At 31.2% G+C, this 22,408-nt stretch overlaps 1 protein-coding gene across 4 annotated transcripts in view; it reads left to right on the top strand.

Moving 5' to 3' along the window:
• Positions 1 to 22,408, top strand: part of LOC105253057 — a 57,816-nt gene that overhangs the window by 22,436 nt on the left and 12,972 nt on the right. For all 4 annotated transcript variants that reach the window (XM_011260822.3, XM_025408445.1, XM_025408444.1 and 1 more), the window contains exons 2-3: positions 19,269 to 19,440; positions 21,972 to 22,067. In XM_011260822.3, the coding sequence (XP_011259124.2) occupies positions 19,269 to 19,440; positions 21,972 to 22,067 (268 nt within the window). The remainder of the gene's footprint in view (positions 1 to 19,268; positions 19,441 to 21,971; positions 22,068 to 22,408) is intronic.

The raw sequence follows: 22,408 nt of genomic DNA, 5'->3' as shown, positions 1-22,408 counted from the left end.
ATACTATATTATATCATGAAGAAAGCGTATCTTTAGATAATTTATAATTATAAATATATGTGTATATAGAATTTCTCATTTATTTACACACACACACACGAGCGCGCATATATATACCTATATATATAAATAAAATATATACCTATATATATATATATATATATATATATATATATATATAATATATATAAAAAATTGGATTGGACGTAATTAGTTTTTTACATATCAATTATTTTATAATAATATATTTATTATTTCATATATATATATATATATATATATGAAATAATAAATATATTATTATAAAATAATTGATATGTAAAAAACTAATTACGTCCAATCCAATTTTTTATATATATATATTATATATATATATATATATATATATATATATATATAGGTATATATATGCGCGCTCGTGTGTGTGTGTAAATAAATGAGAAATTCTATATACACATATATTTATAATTATAAATTATCTAAAGATACGCTTTCTTCATGATATAATATAGTATATGATACTTATACATACTATATTGGTATATGAACATTTGTTAAAATGCCAAACTGTATATATCTTGAAAGTTTGAGCTTTTAAATTTGCGCTAAAATGGCGTAATTTTCCTCATTTCTCCGGTAAATCTATCAATTATTTTATAATAATATATTTATTATTTCATATATATATATATATATATATATATATATAAATAATAAATATATTATTATAAAATAATTGATATGTAAAAAACTAATTACGTCCAATCAAATTTTTTATTTATTATTTAAATAGATATTTTGGGAAATTGATTGCATTATTATTAAAAGTCTTTTTACGATATAAAATATTTTGTAAAAAATTGAAAGTAAATATTTAATAAATAATATAATAATTATAAATATAATTTTAATAAATAATATGATAATTATAAATATTTTACAAATTCTAAATATTTAAATATTTTATATTCTCAATATTAAAATATTAATACAGATATTTTTTATTATAGATATTTTAAATATCATAGAATAAAATTTGGAATACTGTTTATATTATGTTACAATAATTTAAAATAATTTAAAATAAATAACGTTACGTTACGTAAATAAAGTTATGATAATTTAAAATAAATCGCTATTGCGAGATATATGAACAATCAATTTCGCAAATAGAACCAATAAAATTAATCAATTATTTATAAATTAACTCACCTGATAACTGCTGCGCCGTTGTCGCCAGATATCTCCCCGGATCTTTTTTTTGTAGCATCTCTTTGCAGTTTCTTCATAGCACTCGCGAAAATACACTTAATTATAATCGCGCGATACTTTGAACGACACTCCCGAAAAATCTTGAATAATCACAATACACTTTTTTATATATTACGGTGAAAAAACAAAATTATAATCAAACAATCTGCTCTTAATTGGACTAGGAAATGACATGATTAAATATACGCGATAATCGCTGCGCGAGAGAATGTTATCTTTGTTATCCAATAAATACTGTATGCTTACATTTTAGAAATTTTAAAAATGTATTATTAATAAATCAATATAATTTTTATCAATTTATTATTATTAAGTCCATATATTACAACTTTCTGTTATTTGAATTATTCAATATTATGATTTGTATTTATTCCGTACTTTCTATCCGACAGTGAAATGCTAATCACATAAATAACGAATAATTCATATCAAAACGCGAAGCCAAATATTGTATAGTAAAATAATTTATAACATTAATCTGGCTTTGATTCATGTTTTAAACGAAAGTTTTATGCGAAATATATTCGACAAATAATTACTGCGATGTTTTATGGATCATTACTTGTGGGAGATATTTAATCACGTGACTGATAATCACTAATGTGAACAATTACGCTTTTCGCATTTTTCGGTATCGCGATTGTGTATCGACGACGGAGCGACTAGCTCTGCTGCCTTCTCGTTCGAGTCTCGCCAGGCGAATGACAACAAGGTCATGTAAACAATAGCGCGGTATGTGCTAGACTGAACATAGTAAAGCTTTTAAGTTATCGCAACAAAATATTTAACGTAAGACAAAATATACGAAATATTTGCTTCGAAGAATAATCACTACCGATACGCGATATCATTATATTATACTCTTATCACGCGATATCATTATATTATGCTCTTATGCGTAATTATTCACAAAAGTTATTTAATCATGCAGATTGATATTCGTTAATAATTATGATGTTAATAATTATGATTGTATGTAGCGTTTTTTGGTACTCGTCGCGATCGACACAGAGCGAGTCGCTCTGCTATTATCCGAGCTCTGCTCTCATCCGAGTCTCACGTGCGAATGACAGTAAGGCCACGACATGTGTACAATAGCGCTCTACGTGAAGGTCGAACATAATATAATAATGTATTTTTGTCATATTGAAGTATTTAACATTCTACAAAACGAACTCTTATGAAATATTCTATTCTTTGAATATCAAATTTATTATTAATTGACAGTATAATGACTTTTTGTTATTTGGTATATATGTATTTGATCTTTCGTTTTATATTATTCTCGCGTATTCTCAATTCGAACAAGAACGACAACTTAAATTGTAAGAAAAACTAGTTTTATGAAAGGAATAGATAAAATCTATAGTAGGCAAGAAAGAGAAATATTTATTGATAGATAACAACACACTCATAACACATTCTCTCTTTCTTAAATATAGAGATATATTTAACTCTAGACATCATTAAAGAATTAATTATTTGTCGCAATAAAACAATAAATTTTCATGTTATTATTTATGCACAATCAATTTGCTGTAATTTGCATAAAAGACTCGAGTGACCACGCAAGCCACTCCGTGTGTCATCGGATTTATTGTCTTTGGAATTATAATTATATTGTTCTTTATTTTTATTACAATTAATGATTCTTAGTATTAGTTTCTATATTAATTAAGTCTTGCGATATATTGTAAAATTATTGTGGTGACTATTTAAATTAAATAACGAAAAGATACAATATAATTACTTAATAATTAAACAATATATATATATATATATATATATATATATATATATATTATTAATATGTATATTTTGCAGAATTTTTTCGAGTTTTCACATTGCTCTCTCGTTGCAATATTATAAAATATGTGTCGCGCGGACATTTAAAGTCAGGAATGCCATGTAAAGTATAGCGCAATCATCGTATTTTGCGATTCATAATTAACTACATTTTTGCAAATGTCATGTAAATATCATGAGGAAGTAGCAAACAATAAGTAGAAGAGGAGAAAACTAAAAAGGTTTTAAATGATGGCGAATAGTAAGGTATATGCACAATTAATAAATTATATATTAAATTATATATTATTTTGAAATTAATTATTTGTTTATCTTTGCACTAGTGTAATTTATTTTAAATTAATTTATAATATCTCTAAAAGACGAATAAAAATTTAATTAAGTATAATAATTAGTTTTTTGAATATTAATTATGTTTTAATTATGTTTTAATTATGTTTTTTGAATATTAATTATGGCAAAACTTATTTAAAAATTCAAAGCGGTTACATGTATAGAAAAATTACATATGAATGTGTTTTTAATATTCCTTTGCTCACATAGAGAATTCTAATATATAATAAATATGTTAATTATTCAATACAAAAAATGATATCAAAATTTTTGTGAACTCACCGACTTTTATATGTGTTAAAATTTTCCATTTTGCTTAACCATTAATGCAGACTATATCCTATCATTTACAAGGCAACGTCGAAAGTACGATTATCATTGTTTAACAGTGACCTTTCGATAGGTGCGCACTCGCAATCGCACGAGAGAGCGCGTTCTCGATCGGAAATCCCATTCCCTGCTTTCATTTACAATTTTTCCACAAGAAGCTGCAGCGCGACTCTTGGATTTAGTGACGAAATGCCTTTGTACGTAACACAACAACAGTCACGTTCGGTTACATCCGGATCAAGAAGGGCGGAATTATTCGCGCGGCCTACGCTATGTTTCAACTGTCAGAGCTCGCAATCGCGATACACGTCTTGTTCATTATCGGCTAACTTCCAGCACAAAATTACACCCTTCCCACGGCTAGAGAGAAACAAGCAAGACATATAAGAATAATGAAAATCGTAAAGATATTAATAACTGACTAGATACAAAAGTAAGCGAGCGCAAACTACTTGAGATTTACTGGAAGGTTACTTATAACAATGGCTGAATCATGTCATACAGAATGTTTGAGCAAATCATTGCATCATAATGTCTTTTAGCCTTACATTTTTGCAAAGTTTACCATACTATAATAAATTACAATTTTTCAAGATAGTATCTTAATTTGCTTTTCTATTTTTTAGATATATAGATGTATCTCTGTGATGGCAATATTTAATTATATCAATTTTAATTCAAAATTTAATTTAAAATTTAGTTTCAAAACATTTTTCTTTATTTTAAACATCTTTAATTTATAAGTAAATTTTTTTTTCAATTTCGTTCTTTTCTTATTTATATTATATTTTTTATTTATATTTTCTGCATCAAGTTTCTTATTCGTTTACTCGGCAACGCATTGCAATTAACAAGCTGAAAAGAGAAAAAAAGCTATGCCGTATAGTGACGCAACGAGAACACAGTTGCCCATTCCATTGTGTCTGAACACCACCTTCTGTTTTCTACTTACATACCTACCGACCTCGCCATCCTTATACTACTGTCTGCTTTATCAACTACAGAGTGTCACTCGAATATGTACGCGAATTGTATTTGATCTAAATTCTTTAATCAATTTGAAATCAATGTTTTTGACTCAAGACTTGCCACAAATTGTCAAATATTTTTAATTAATATCTAACAATTATAATTTAATCAAAGTACTCAGTTTTTATATAAAATAAAAAATATGAAAGAAGGTTTTTATTATTTTGCATTTAAAGTTCACATACAGTTTTTGTAAAGAAAATATTTTATTTTTTCAATCTTATTAAAACTTCTATTTTATTATAATTATTGTTTTATTATTAATAGAAAATTATATTGTTTTATTATTAATAGAAAATTATAATAATTAAACATGTGGCTAAATTAATAACATTTATAGAATTATAACTTGAAAATCATTGATATTTCGACGTTTTTATAGAAAAAAGTTCAATTGCAAATTGAAATGTTAAATGAAATTGTAGATCAAAAGTTATTCAATACGTCCGAGAGATACTCTGTATTTCTGGCGCACACAAGATTGCCATGTGAAAGAGGGCCGTCAAAAGGTTACATTCACGATTGGTACACACCCCAGAGATCTGCATAGCCTTCATGGCCGAACGCTATTCGCGGACTTAACACCGATCTTCCACGAACTTTTACTGCAGAAACGCAAAGGAATAAAGATTAAAACGATCATACTTCTGTTTCGATATTTTTATTTTCCTTGTATCGTAAACTGTATGCTCTATTCCTGCACGTGGCAAACTTGTTCTTTCACATCGCTCCGGATAAGAGAATCGCAAGGTTATTCCGATCGTTCCTATCTCCCTGCGAGATCGTACGATCGAGATCGTCTCGAGAGCGAAACGTTGCTCAGTTTCCCCACGCATGAATTTAATATCGCACCTTTCTAAAGCAACGTCCGGCTACGAGCGACAGCAAAGGTTAAACACTTCGCTCACACACCCTCTCAGAATGCGTAACCTTCACGCTATGATTCCAATTCTATCGCTGCTCGCGATCGATTTATCGCGAATTATAAAAGGGAACGTTACGATAAATTCGCTTCTTCTCTTTTGCTCTTCAATTTACTTGCAAATTATCCGCATGGAATCTTGAATCACTTGGATATTTAATCTAGCGAAAATATAACGCGAGTACAAAGTACTTGCAAAACAAAGTTATTTAATTGCAACGTATATATATTCTTTGCATTTTGCTTTTATTTTAAGAGAGATCATTTTAATAGATTATAATTCTATTACAGAATACTTCAAAACGAAGTATGTGTATGTATATGTATTTATATAATGATAGATTTAGAGTTCAAAGGAGATTATTTATCATATTTTTCTTATGTCATATATCTCTCTTTGCAATTAAGTGTGAAATCAAAATCTTATTAAAATAAATTACTTAAATATACTATAAATTAACTTAAAATTAAGTTAGGAATATAGTCTTATTATTTCTATTTGTTTTTCGAAGTTTAATTAGTGAAAAGAAATTTTTTTTAATCATTTTTAATTTTCGAATTATTATATTTCAATATTTTTACTACGAAGAAATTGATTCCGAAGATGAATCAAAAAGCATGTAGTAGCTAAAAAACTGTCACTGTTAAAAAAATCTTAAAGAAAGATGAACTTTTGATCATTTTTGCATCTAATTATATGTACATATATAATTGCAATAGACAAAGAATCTTTATCTTTATAATCCTTTGGATTATAAAGAAAACATTTCCCATATGATAAAATATACTTATGCGAATTTTAAAACGATCGTATAAAAATGCTATCAAAATCTTATCGATTACGCATGCCTTTTAGCAATCGTAAAATAGCAAAGGTCACATTGCGTTGCTGCTGCACACTTTTGCAACTATAGATATAGATAGCCTTCACGGCCGACAGTGCACGATTATCGATTGCGGTCTGCATTTCGCGGATTTAAATGCATGTCACTAACCACTAACAACTCGACTTTTTTTAATCCCATCGATACCTGGCGTGTACAGCTGTGCGATTGATTTGCTATCAAGAATTCCTAATTAAATAATTGCATAACAGTTTGTGAAATTATTTTCCGATCAAATTAGCCTCTCTGTGTATATCGCAATGCGACTTTCTATCGAGACTGTAACGGTGCTTCGCGACGTAATCGTATAGTGAGAAATAAAGAACACTTGTAAAATAATATCGAGTGAATTAAGTGAAAACTATATTATTTATATAGATTAGTATTATTATTTTTATTGCTGAAACTATATATGTATTATTACATCGCTACCTCTTATTATTATATTTTATAGCAAGAGAAATTTATGACTTAATGATAATTCGACAATAATTGATTGGTTTTCTCATGCTCTCTGACAAAATGTTTGAGAAATGCGGTAGTTATAAAATTCTAATCGCATAATATGTCCCGTTATTTTCACGAGCGTTTCCTTATGGAATTTCGTACATTATTAGTCAGAAGGATGTGAGCAATTAACATACATGTCTTTCAAACGACGAAACTTTGCTTCCTGCATCGACGGAGAATTTCTCTGTTTTATACAAAAAATAGCAAGGACTTCCTGCGCGAGCGTACGATTAATTTTTTCCGACCTTTCGATTAATATTAACGCGAATCTCATTACTTTCCCTCAGTCGTTTTCCACTTCAGCGAGTCCGTGCGAGGGTTCGCGGGGTTAAGGATGTACATCCTTAACTAGGATCTATCGAGAGAGGTAATCGATATCACGGATATTATCCCAGATAGTGCGCTCTTGCTTTCTGATATTTTCATTTCGCGTTTAACGAAGCCCCTCTCTTACGTATACGCGGAGAGGATCGTGGGATCGTGAAACGAGAATACCAGGGAGGTCGAGCTGTCTTTAGTAATCCTCAGAGACCTGATCGTGAGTGGGTGTTCCCAGCTGATTCGCGGGGTGCAGAGAGCCGGGGCGTTCACCGTTGCATATGACTAAAGTTGGAAGTAGTCTCGTGAACAATTGTCTTTCTTTCTTTCTGTCTTTCTTTCCTTTTGCAAACTGTGTCGATTTTCAATTTGCACGGAATCGCATAGTTTATGATTCAAAATTGACAGAAAGTAATTTAATGCAATTTTCTATAAAATTCGATATTGCTAAAATTACTTTATGAGTTATAGAATTGAATTTTGAATAAAGTAAATAAATCATATTAACAATAAAATGAAATATATTATTTTATATCTAGTTTAAATAATGTAAAATATGATTAATATAAAATATGAGTTGAAATATAAAAGTAAATTGTACAAGTTCCGTGACTAGATAATAGGAAAAATAATAGAAGTTTTAATCCTTTGTGTTATATAATATATATTCACTTTGCATTTAAAATTTAATTACGCAAAATTTTTTATGTATATTTATATTTATAAGTAAACTTTCATCTCCTATTACGTTCTCTTTCTTTTCTTTTCTCTTCGTGCCCCTTTCTCATAAACTTTAGCGATTAGTCACACTGAAAGGGTAAACGGAATGGAGAATCTTATCCCACGGAATCCTCTCCGGCAGTGAGCGTGGATGCATTTGATTATTCGCACCTTCTTCACTTTTATGTAACGATGTATTAATTAGTCCATCGCGGACAAGATAATCAGCGCAATATAACGGTGCCGGTTAGAAATGTAAACTTTGGCATTTTGGAGTGCTTTTTGCGCCAATAAGGCGAGGTTCGCTCTCACGTTCGCTCGTCTGACAAAAAGCAAACGTCATACTTCACCGCGATAATACCGTTTGCCTGTAGCAATATCTCACCGTTATAGATTCTCATAGTGAGAACTGATCCGGCACGCGACATCCGGCACGAGATAACCTAGACCTATCGTATCGAATTGATTTTCTAAACGAGAGGTGAAACTGAAATATTACATTATGCAATCTCCATCTACTGCCGATTGTTATAATGCTAGGGATTACAAAATAGCTTAAGAGATTTTAATGCTAGAGGCTGCAATATTGTAGATTTCAACGCCGGAAACTTCAATGCGCTGCTGATCTTAACATCACTGTCAGAGATTTCAATGCCGAAGATTTCAACGCCGGAGATCACGCGATTTTTAATGCTAAAGACAATAATTTCCTGCGAGGCTTAATGTATAGAAAGGCAATTCAAAAAGAAAATTTAATTTCCGATAATTTCTTATGCGTTAATTTATTGCAGAATTCAATGCAATAAAGATATTCGAAAAATTGAGAAGAAGATAGAAAGAGAAAAGGAGAGAAAGAAGAGGATTTGTTATTAATAATTTTATTTATATTTTATTCTAAATTTTTATAATTGCCTTATCTAATTTTTTAAATCATAATAAAATCTTCCTATATTTAAATTCTTATAATTATATAGGAATTATATATGAATAATTATTCATTATCCTGTATAATTATATAGAAATTATATATGAATAATTCATTACGCATATTTATTTACAAGATTAATAATAATTTCAAGGAAATAATTTCACATTCTATTATTAGAACAATGCATCAAGAAATAAACTCACAATCAGTTGCTAAATCTCATTAAAATGATTTGTCGTTTTTTTGTTCTTTGTTGTTGGTTCATCAAATACTGTATACAATTAGACACAAAGTCCTTCAATCGCGTCCGTACACATTTATTCCTTTCGACTTTCCTCAGGAAATTGAAGTCTTATTATTATATCGACCTCGTGCGCCGAATACTACGAGCTCAGCGATCGTGAAGATATCGAAGCTGCAGTTCATCCAACCGCGTCAGCGTGTCCGAGAGTCCCGTAAATTCTCTCTCTTTCACCGGCCAGACATCTTTTCACTTCTTAAGGCCATCGGCAGCAGGCGCTCTTACGCGCTTATATTCGCACTTTGCAATCGATGGAGAGGCGTCGACATTATTAATTCGCAAAGATCCCCGTGCGATTTCGTTTCTCTTTGCCCTCTATGCCGTGAAATTTATTCATTTCAAAAATATAAATATTTATATATTTAATTAAATATAAATATTCTATATATAGCAAGCTGTGTGATGATATGGTTATGTAATAATTTTGCAGAAATTATCAATATCTTTCTTTGATTATATTGATATTCGATATAATGATTATAAATAATATTGATTAACTCTATTTTCAATATAACGATATCTCTAATTGATGCATTTATATTATATTAAACATTTTAATTCATGATTGTTTTACGAAAGGAAATTTTGCAATCTCCGATGTGGAAAATGATTTTCACAAATGCTGATGTAATCTCAACGAGGTCAAGCAGATCGAGTTGCATGCGTTTGCGTATCAAAATCTGTTAAAGTGTACTTCTCGAAGATCGCTTAAGCATCTCAGGGACGGAGATAAAAATCGGAGAATTGAGCAAGCAGACATTGAATGAGTCTCGAATAACGTTAGGATGTTCTGCAGATTTTGATGCCATACATTGTGTGCGAAAGAACATAATTACAATGGAAAGGTATCCTTGTAAATTGTTAGTTCTATTCGATAAAAGATGTAATATTTGTGAATTAAATTTTACCAAATAAATTGCAACAATGTAATTATATACTTTTAATTATATGTATCTATATTACAAATATTATTTTTCTTTTTTAATGTATAAAAGAATTATTTATTTTCGATGAAAAAATTTTTATACATTTTTTGGAAAGAAACAATTCTTATTTTGAAATAAAGCTTGAAATGATTTATATTTTCGTCGAATACACATACAGTCAAAAAATGTAAAATGTCAGAGATTTGACATATATCGACCTTTAAAAATATTATTTAAAAAGACATTATTGCATATCTGATTAGTCATATAAATGTGTACACATATACACATAGAAAAAAATATGTCACAGAAATTATTTGAAGAACCTCGTATTATTAATTTCGGATTTCATTAAAAAGAGATTAAGATGAGCTCTACGATTTCAACCTCGAAGCAGAGCATATTGACTTCTGCGAAGAGCCTCGATGACCTTTCATGGCCGAGAGAGAAAACAGACTATTACGTGGAGATTGTGTTGCATCTCCACGTATACAACGATCATGCGTAATGCGTGACGCAATATGATGTCATGTGTGGCCGGCAGATTAAAATTTTATTCTCGGAATAATCTGATGACATACAAAATATTGCATCCCATCGTAATTAATGTTATTAATGATTTAACATGAGGTAAATTATCGTTTATAACAACTGATTAGTCTTGAAAAAGTACAATATGTATATAAATAAATAAATATATATATATATATATTTATTTATATATATATTTATTTATTTATAAATATATATATATATATATATATTTATTTATTTATTTACTTACTTATTTCTAATTTATTTTTTTGCTTAATTATTGATAATGGCATTCTAAACTTTTTACTTGACAAATATTTCGCAAATACAAATTCTTTTTCCTCATGTTAAATACATGTATTTCTTTTTTACTTAGTAATTTATTATATATGATTGTGAGTATGTGTATAATAAATTACTAAATAATAAATAATATTAATTAGTAAATTACGAAAGCAATATAATGTCCTTTTTATAAACAATTACATATTGGATATATGTATATATTCTATATATACATATATAGATATGTAATTTATTTATAATATTTTTCCTTTACGAGAGTCTACACATTTAGAAAGGACCTATTTATTATAAATATAATCACTTCTATATTCGCGATTGCCGGAACATTTCTAGTACAAGTACAACAGCTCAAGCGCGAAAAAATGAGGATTTTAATGGGTTTACAATTATGATTTACGATACAATACTCTACTTAAAACAGAAATCGATTTTCGAAGGAAGTCACGCGAAGAAAGTTTAAAACCGTTACCAGGAACAGTTATTATACAAGGAGACTGGTAAGGAGATTCGGTTGATTTCCGAGGCCAGCCGGTAGGCATTAAAAAATTCACGAAATCAACAGGCTTGTTGAGAATAAGTTTCCTTACTATACGCCTTCTCATTTCATTTTTGAATTAACGAGCGCTTTTCGTAATGTTGATTCCTATATTCGATTTCTCTTAAATCCTCCTATTCGCGTTTTTCGATGCATATTTTTTTATTATAAATACGAGATACTCTTTCCTTATTTCAAGATTTTCTTCAATATTTAAAAGAAAGTAAAATACGCCTAGTGAAATTCTCTATTGTTATGAAATTATGTATTTTACTAATCTTTATATATTTTATTATATCTTTCGGAATTTATACTTTAATGATAAAAATAAAAATAGGTTTATTTTTAATGTTTATTATTTTAATTATTCTAATTAATTAATACCAGCTATTATTACTATCATATTGTAAATATTTTGGAGATTTAATCTTTTTAAAAATTTTCAGGAGATATGTTTATAAAATCAGTAGTTAATTGTACACACAAGGGGAAGGAACGAGAATTGTATAGCGTCGCCGATATTTACATAAAATTGCAAAAGTTTGTAATTGTTGACTCAATTCTGACAAATGTGAATATGCGAAACAAGAAAGGCAGAAATGAGTCAGAAAAATACTCGAACAAATAACAATGACTTTCGCCACTTATTATTAGAAATGCTGCTTTATTTATTTTTCAAGATCCGCATACGAAAGTTTTATTTCCAGAACTGAAAAAAAAATGTTTAAATTGGCAACTCATAGATTTTAATCGTTTAATCTTTGTATTCATATAATGGGGGCCACATGATTGGAGCTCCAATTGAAGCAAATTTTCTTTACAATCAAATGTCCCGTTTGACAAGACAAGTCGTTTCTCGTTTCCCGAAGAATAAAACTTAAAACCGCTAAAAGGTTTAAAATCATGGTGTGCGTGCATGCATACGATGGAGGAAAATAAGCATTTAGATCACATAATTTCACGGAAATGTGATAATGAATGCTTTTTGAACCGTAAATGTGGTTACTGACTATCATACATCAATTCGTCAAAAATATGCTCGGATAATATGAGCCCCGAAGCTCTTTAAAGTGTCTCATAAACCTCCATCATGCATATCCTTTAATTTATCTCGTTTCACATGAAACATATGTACCGCTACTGTTAATGGAGCTCATGTCTGACCGCTCTAATCCTTTATTTGCCGCAGATCGATGAATCACTTTTTGCACGCGTTGCCTGCCAATCCAGACTATAATAGAACTGATATAATAAGAGATATAAAATATTACAGGCTATAGGTAATTATACTTGCTTGTTTCGTGTAAAAACTTTTTATGCGCGCTATGTTTACTTTTTTAAGTAACCAGGTAAATAAATTGGAAACATATCGAGTGTAATGAGATCAACACGTATATGACATTGCTAATAAAGTTTAAGAAGTTAAAGCGAAAAGAAATAAAAGTGACAATTATTTTAATTTCTATGCGTCGAATATTTAATTTACATTAATTTATAATTAAATTTAAGTAAATATTTCTTATTATTAAGACTATTTAATTAAAGACTATTTGATTAAAAATTTCTTATTATTAAGACTACTTATTATTCTTACTATTTCTTATTATTAAGTAAAGAATGGAATATGGCAAATTTTTTATTTTTAACTTGAAATAGTTGCGAAATCATTCCTTCTCTCTTTATGAATATATTTTCTTTTATACAATTATGAATTATCATCGCATCATCTACACATATGTAATGATTTATCGATCTGTAGAATAGAGCACAGATATGTATATTGAGCAGTCGCATATACACGGAACGCCTTAAACTGTATAAACTGTCCGATATTATGCAAGCGGTGCTCCAGTTTCAAAGCACTGCTTCGGTATTCCAGCTTACTTTCACTCATTCACTTCGCTGACTCTTTTATCCTGTGTCAGGAGTCTCCCTCTCCTTTTCGCTCTATATCTATTTTTCTCCTCCCCTCCTCTCGCTCTCTGTCTCTTTCTCTTTCTTTTACACATGTTTCGTCGTGTTTCCTTCTCTCTCTGTTTGCATGACTTTCACTTCTCTCAGCTTCGCGAGTCCTTCCTTCCTCGCGTCTCGTTCTGTCGTCGTGCGAGCCTTAGGAAAAGCCGCGGCGCTCTCCGTATGATTTGTGGACAGCACCGTGTATATTTGTTTATACCGTATCATATCGGCCGTGCGTGCAAATCGCGTTACGAGACGGCAATTTTACAGCACTCGTGCGTTTTAGAACGATTTCCTGGTAGCGTTCTTTCGATGGCGGTTCCGGCCCTGGATCACTTTAAGTGTCAAGTTGCGTAAATGCAAGACGAATTTCAGACTTCGATAAATTACAAAGTCTTGTAGATTGAAAAGTATCCCATATTGAAGAATCGCCGAAGCAAAATAATCAATCGTCTGCAGATTAATTTTCCTAAGATTTTTTTGTCAATTATACGCGATCGCGATTATATAGGACTACGCCATTATATGTCGCTTTCTACATTTACCGAATAAATTTTTCAAACGAATAATATTTCATGTATAATATCGCTTGTATAAAAAAAAATTCTTACGAAAGAAGTATAGTTATTTAGTGAAACGATTGCCTACTATTTCTTTAGAATGGAGTTGCAATGTACAATTGGCGTCTGTGATTCCGCATCGTTTAATGGTGCAACATTCGTGTCTATATTCTGCCCGCACCTTTTCGTGTGAAAACTATCCGAAGTCTCTCTCTCTTTCTCTCTCTCTCTCTCTCATGCAAAAAGAGCACCGCCGAAAACCGCATTATCTTACAAAACAACCACTAAATATTAAACGAACGTTTTGCAATTTTTCATTACACCTCGTCATTCCTCGTTTATTATCGTTTATGTTTTTAAGACTGTAACGAGCTATCTTCACAAATATCGCTTTCAACTCGATATTGAGAAGATGCACTTAGGAAGAGATTTGGAAGGAGTAAATCAAAAATAAAATTAGTAAAAGACTGATAAATATGCAAGATTAAAAAACAAAAAAAATGTCCCGAAATTGATATTAAAAAATTTAGGAAATAATTATCTACAAAATTATATACTTTCTGATCCATGATTAGTATGAAAGTTTTTGATGCTAAGCTCATAGATATTTATTGATTTATAATTAGTCAGGTATAATTGTAAATATAATCAACACAATGCGTTATCAAAACATTACGCATATTCAGAGAATAATTAATATAATTTGAAATCTGAAGAATAATTTGGGGGAAGGGGAAGACATAAAATCAGTAATCGATGCATACTAGTTTCAGCGAAATAAAATTCAAGAGAGTGTGCTAAAATAAAAAAATAAATATACTGAACAACGAATGCAAATTTTCAAACATTCACATTTGTGTTCGTTGTTTGCACGTTTTTTTTTGCATTGTACCAAACATTCAAACATTTAAGCTTGCACACAAATTTTTTTCGATGTATTACCTCGTGAATAGATTCAAACACAAATCAAATGCTGACAAACATTCCATTTGTAATTATGATATATGCATCTTTCAAACTTTAACAAATATTTGTTGTTCGTTTATTCAATATTTATTTTTTAATATGTATGCATTTGGCAATTATAAAAAATCAGCGCATTTTTCGTCACTTTAAGAATCGCGACACGTTATTTAAGAATTTCTAGGCCGATACGCGCGTTCATGCTAGGCGTTTCACTTGACATTTAATCCTTTGTACGCCGGATGCATCATCTATCGCGGTGCATTATTCGCGTCAGGCATCTTTACAACGTATATTTGCAGATGTTTACAACGTATTATTTGCAGACGATGTAGATGATGTACTGCGACGCACTAGAATGTCATCAGTCGCACAGATAATTGACTGCATTATATTTCGCAGGTAATTTTATATCAAATGTCAGCGACGCGATAGAAAATTACGTTATTATGTACATATAATTCTTTATGTAATATAAATTAAAATGTACACATATCCTAAAAAGAAGAATTAAAGAGTAATTCAGGAAAAGTCTCACTGTCAAATTCCACTATAGCCAAATTAATATAAATATTCTCAATACTTTTGGAAATACTTTTAAAAATAACAATTATTAAAATTATATAAATAAATTATGCATGTAATATAATAATTTAATGATCAGAAATGTTAATTTAATATTATAGAAATTTTTGAAATTGACAGAAATGTGCAGAAATGTTGGTTTTATGACACATTGGTTATTATGTAACGTACACCTAAATATTTTACATAAAATATTCATGCGATCTTTATTGCATTCCTCGCAATGAAACGTCTCAACCCTGCATTGGGTAAATAAAAAGCGATTGACAGCGAGATTTTGGATCATCTCGACGACCTTGTGGGCGAGATTGTCAAGGTAAAGAGTGAAAGATTTTGAGATCAAACGCCGCGTTGTCGATCAAGGGAAAGAGAGAAAGAGAGAGAGAGAAGGGAAAAACGGGATCATAGATCTTGAAATTGATTCCACGACGTCAATTATTTCACATACGTCCTTCTACATCCGGTATGGTCGAGGACATTTATATCACACGTGTTCAAATCTGCCTCTTTCCTTCGATCCGACATTTCCCGACGACCTTCATAACCATATAACTTCAGCCAATCGATACCCTCAATGCCATCAGGAAGACAATGTCAAAGTACATAATTATGTGAATGTGTACATATATGCATATTGTACTTGAAAGCAATGAGTTTGTATTCGAAATGGCTTGTGTTTGTAGTATAAAAGTTTTGATAAACGAACTCGGCGTACACTTTCTCGCAAGAAGAAATAAATTGCCTTCTGCGGAGAACTGAGAGCTAAAAACACACAGCTATCTCATTCTTCAATTTTTCATATAAAAGTCATAGATGCATTCGCTCACGCTGTATTCGCTCGTCGTCATTATATATCTACCGGGTATCGTGAATTAACAGGGTAATTAATTTTCTCGTATCCTGTTCATTCCGGTTACGCGCGCGTGCTTAATTATAGTCACATTCTTTGAAAATCAATCTCGGCATTCACGATCTCTCTTTCTCAGTATTAAGAGCAATTAAGAGCTCTCTTTTTCCATTTCCCATTCTAGTTACCTAATTTTAATCGCCGTTACGATAGCACGCTCGCGAATCGGGCGAATCCGTTATTGCTCGTCGTTAGACACGTGCATCGCGCTCAACGGTAATTACATAATTTGGTTTCGTTGTGTTCCCCATATGGGAAACAAACGAGCATTCAAAACACGTCGGTAGACATGGCTGGGCACCCACGCGTATAGTCTAACACTTAAACATGCGTAATTCATGTTTTCAACGCGTGTAAACCAGATTTCTGGAAAGAGCGAGATCGTCGACCATAACGACAATTGCATTTTTACGGAGAAAAGAATGTCAAAATTGACATACCAATTTGTCTTTGGGCTGAAAAGTGAAAATAAACATTTACATTCATATATGAAGATTGCTTTCTATCAGATTATATGATAATTTGGATAATATTATTTCAAGCTTTTGAGTAAATTAAATAAAATAAACATATATTAAAATTGAGATCTAAGAAATTTATTTCCAAATTTAACATATTCGTCAGAATCTGTAGAAATATATAATGAAAATTATATTTAAAAAAGAATAAAAAATGTAGAAATAAATCAGACATACAAATTTCCGTGTAAAATAATATTATGAAATAAAGTAATCTGTTATTATGATTATTTAAATAAAATAGTATAAACTTTCTATAATATATGTATATATATTAGCTGAGGAAGTTAAAAACAGCTTTAAAATTGAAAAATTTTAAATACGAATGAATAATTTAGCGTATAAACATGCAACGAATGCACAAATTATTGGTTTCCGATAAACCAAGCTTACGTCAGCTCTATTAAAGTGCAGCATTCGATTGAGAAATATAGTGGCATATCAGTTTAAGAGATCCGTGTGTCGCTTTTCGTATCTTTTCTTTTTACAGCATTTATATTGCGCAACGAAAATCTATTGTTCCTATTCACGTTCCATCGAGATATCGGAAAACGCGGATACGTATGTCCATCTTCCACTGTTGCCTCACCGCTTTCGTAATTCCATCTTTCAATCTTCAATTTGTTGTGTTAATTTTCGCTTTGTCGATTTACATTTCGCCGGCTGAAAGATCGAATATTACTCTTGGCGAACATTCTCGGGAGCGTCAATATCGATCCTTCGGAAACGATTACACGCTCTCATTAAACTGCAATTACGTCGGCTTCCAGAAGCGCTTATTAATCAGTCGGCTCTATAATCAGAGGGGAAACCTCGCCGGGAAAGAGACTTCCTCTTGCGAGAGATCTTGATTGCGAAGTCCGAGGAATGCGCGAGATGAGCGCCGTTTTTCTCGTGCGTGTCTCCTGCGGCCTCCTACATTGCGTGTACATACGCGTTCGGCAAATTAAATGCCTCGGCATTGTTGCGGCTTTTCCACGCGCGACACACGCTTACGCATCTTCTATCATACTCGCGATCTTTAAGATTTTCGTAAGAGATCTTTGTAAAAGCGTTTCTCGCAAGTAGTGCGTTTGCGTAAACACGCACGCTGTTCGAACAGCCGTGACTCGAGCAGTTCGGATGTGAGTGCGTGCGAGCGCAAGGTCGATCAAAAATCCGGTTACTTTTCCATTGCACAATTCGTCACTGTTGCACTTATCGCATTCGCGTTTCAAAGTAAAAGAGTGGCAGGCAATATGCGATGATATATGACAGGTAATCATGTAAACGCGAGTTCGAGATTGAAAATGTTTATGACATTTCGACAACTCAAGTCTGCGTAGATTTGACATCGGGGAGTAAATATATTGATAGCTATAATTACCATAATTTTCATAGACTTTTTACTTATAATTAATAAATTCTAATATAATTAACTAATAAATTATTTATACTGAATTCTTAGATAAAATTATTGCTTCGTATTAATGAAAAATTTATTTCTTAAGTAGGAATGTAATTATGGAAAAAGGAAAATGAAAAAGAAAAATAACTCTAGAAAATTTATTTTAGTAATTTTACTTAAAAATGTATTGTAAAAATTTTACTATTAGTGGATTTTATTAAAAATCTTTCATATTTTAGACTCCTCTAGCATTACAAGAGTTTATTGTACAAGATAATCTGATAAGGAACAATGAAATAATAATCTTTGTCAGTCTTATAGTCGTGATTTTATACATCCGTATGGAGCCTATTAATTCGTTTTGCTCCTACGACTTTCTTTGTTTTATCATTTCGCAACGCGGGCTGCAAAAAATATATTTCGCAATTTTAGAGATCTAGGACCGGATAGTTTATGCAGGAAATCACATAAGCTCCGATAGAATCAAACACATGTCCGATCCAAAGTATGTATTTGTGTAATCGAATGGAGAAAGCCACGAAAGATTTAAGACGCAAATTTTTATTCGACGATACTTGAATTATTTTTCGGAGGAAAAAAGGTGATTTTATAATAGTCTCTTATATAATACAATGACATTAAATTGATTTAAGAATTATATAATTCAATGAGATACATGTGTCAAATATTAGACTTAAAAATATGTCTTTTACTAAAATATATCTTTTACTATTTCAGGATGCCAACGAAATACTCCGAGAAGCGCAAGAGCTAGCAGAAATGAGGCCTTAGAATTCGAATGCCCTGAAGAATTTGGATATTATCCTCATCCGCGCGATTGCACGCAATATTACGTATGTGTTTTCGGTGGCGCCTTGCTGGAATCATGTACGGGAGGCCTTATGTACAGGTACGAGATTAGAAAAAATTAAGATTCTTGAAAAAAAAATCATAACAACATTAAAAATTATAAATTATACAATAAAAATTATGCATTTGTTGTACATCAAAATATTTGAATAATTACAATATTTCTGTTTAAAAATATAATATTATTGAATAAAAAATATCATAATTTCTTTTTTTTATGTTTTATAACTAGTATGTTCCATAATTACAAAAATTGTAATACATTGTAATTTTACTATAATATTTTCTTCGTGTATCATCGAAAACTATGATTTAAAAATAATATTGCTTTATTGCAAAAAATTACTATTTTAAAATGTTTAAGCATATTTTATTCCGCCAACATTTACATATGGGAATGTACATCTTATTATAGAATTTAATTGTAAAATTTCTTTTATGCTAAATCAATAGGTAGGCAAGATTATATTAGAAAACTACTTTGTCATTGTCAAAACATAGTCCGTAATTTGATTTATAAAATCGCGATGTATACATAACGTAATGATTTCAATGATCAAGCTCGCCTAGGTTCTCAGATTACATACGAGATAATAGAAGATGAAAGGAATTCTTCTGCTCGTTACGGAGTTTCTGCCAAGCAGACATATAATTGCACGAGGTTGACGACCGCGTTTAGACGACTATCGCTATGAAGAGGCAAATACACTCTCAGGGAAAAAAAACGTGGAAACGAATGCGCACTCGTGGGCCGATCGGCTAATATGGTTACGAATTAGCGGACCCAAGTGAAATTAAGCTTAGATTGGTTGAATCGAGAGTATGCACGCATTGTTGAGCAGCAATATACACAGACAGCCGGATGCGCCGACCCGTTCCGCGCTCCCAGAGCTGCATTACGTTGATTCGTGAGAGATCTCCTCGCCGCGTGAACGAAATCGCGCTTTCCCGTGAACTCGTGATCGTGGACTCTGCAAAAATACTCCTAAAGATATTTGTTTTAAAAATGCCTAAGGTAGTTTTTGGAGACATCTCGATTCACGTGGCAGATTCGATGCTTTTAGAATTTAGCAATGTTGTGAAAGCTAGTATCTCAAAACTAATTGATAACTATCGCATGAGTATTTTTATTACAATTATGTAAATGGATAAAATGGGTGTAAAGAATATTATAGAGAATGTAAAAGAAAATTAAATGAAAATTGTATGATAAATTTCATACATATAAAAGAACTGAATTTTATTTGCAAAAATGGTTAAAAACACAATTTTTGCAAACTTAAATAAAACTTATTTAAGTTTTATTTATTTACACATATATATTATAATTTATTTATTCACATATTAATATATGCATATATATATTATTTTATTTAAAAAAATTATCTTTTTAAACAGTATCGTATTTTGATACAACATTATACAAAATGTTTAAATTCCTCATATGGATACTCAGATCTCTTTTAATATAATAACATACACATAAAAGCAATAATTTATCCTTACGACTATCAAACAAATTTATTTTTTATTTATATTTGTTATGATCTCTATTCTTTTATATTTATAAAATAGAGATTTAAAAGCATCTGTTTCAATTTTTGAAACATTAAAATATTAACTATTTAGTCTAGAATAGTTATTTTTATGTTAACACATTGAAAACGAGATATCTTTAAATTACCTTATTCTGCAAAGAATTTAAGTACATGATAGAGTAATCGATTGCGTGCTAAAAAGTAACAACTCTTTGCGGACACTTAAAATCCGTTTTAATCGAACAACGCGAACAGATACGATCCTGGATTACTTTCAATTCGCTGTCAGGATTTGCACGGTAAAAGGGGATCACGTTTGTGTGTATGTGTGTATGCACGCATGTAACTCTGATGGAAAAAATCGAACAGGCCAACCACACCTCGTCCCGATACGTGCGAGTGACAAGCCAGTCGATATAACCCAAGGTGCTTAATGGTAACGTGATATCCAACTACGGTTAAGATCGTGACAACGATTTTACAGGAACGACGCCAAATACGGCTATGATAAAACGTGTTCGTCCAGAATTCACGGGAAACATTCTGATCTACGATGTCGAATTGCATAAATCCGTCCGACTGTTCGGACATTTTATCACTTAATTAAACGATCGTCGTCCAACGAAAAGCTTAACAAGAGATCGACAATTTACGGCTTGTTCTTTTCAGAAACGCGTGATACAATCAATACTGTTTACATCTTGAAGAATTTAAAAAAAAATTTCAATTACAATCCGGAAACGACAGCTTCGCGCTTATCATGCATTTATTCATGGTGAATTAATCGACACGACAGGTAGCGGAAAAAAATTACCGGCATGTAAGGCAATTGATATAATCGAGGAAAAAGTGTCAAATTGCATAAAAAGTCGTGACGCTACGTAAAGCATTAGGGAAATTGAAAATGACACGTCTTGCGTCGCGCAAATGTAATTTTAATGACACGACAAGAAGTCATGTGAGATCGCTGGTAAGGCGTGCTCATGAGTATAATTAATATTAAAAATTAAAAAAATCGTTTGCCTTCTTCCAGTCACGACCTGCAAACGTGCGATTGGCCGCGAAATGTAGGCTGCCCGGAAGGAGACTCGTCTAACAAGGAGGCCGAGGAGGATCCCCTGTTAGAGAGGTGAGTTTGCCCGGTCACACCTCTCGATATTTCATGTCGGAATACCTTAGAAAGTACTTCCGACAACCGTAAACCGTAATTTTCAAACTGCGCATCAACATTCGATCCTGTAACTCGATCATCGTTGAATATCGAGTCTGCATTAATATATTTGCGTTTTATTGTAAAATTGATCTTAGAATCTACTCTGTAACAAGCTATTATGAGCGCATAGGAAATATGGGAACGTCGCGTATTTGCATACAAGAGCGGCATAGTAGCCTCGCATTCCGTGCTCGAGATTTCATTTTCGACATGATTGCAGAACAATCGCGCGCCACGTGTACATCCCACGCACGCCA

This window comes from Camponotus floridanus, unplaced genomic scaffold (genome assembly GCF_003227725.1).
Source record: "Camponotus floridanus strain SB8 unplaced genomic scaffold, Cflo_v7.5 scaffold21, whole genome shotgun sequence".
NCBI lineage: Eukaryota > Metazoa > Arthropoda > Insecta > Hymenoptera > Formicidae > Camponotus > Camponotus floridanus.
Note: the sequence above shows the minus strand (reverse complement) of the source record. Positions and strands in the feature narration are given on the sequence as shown.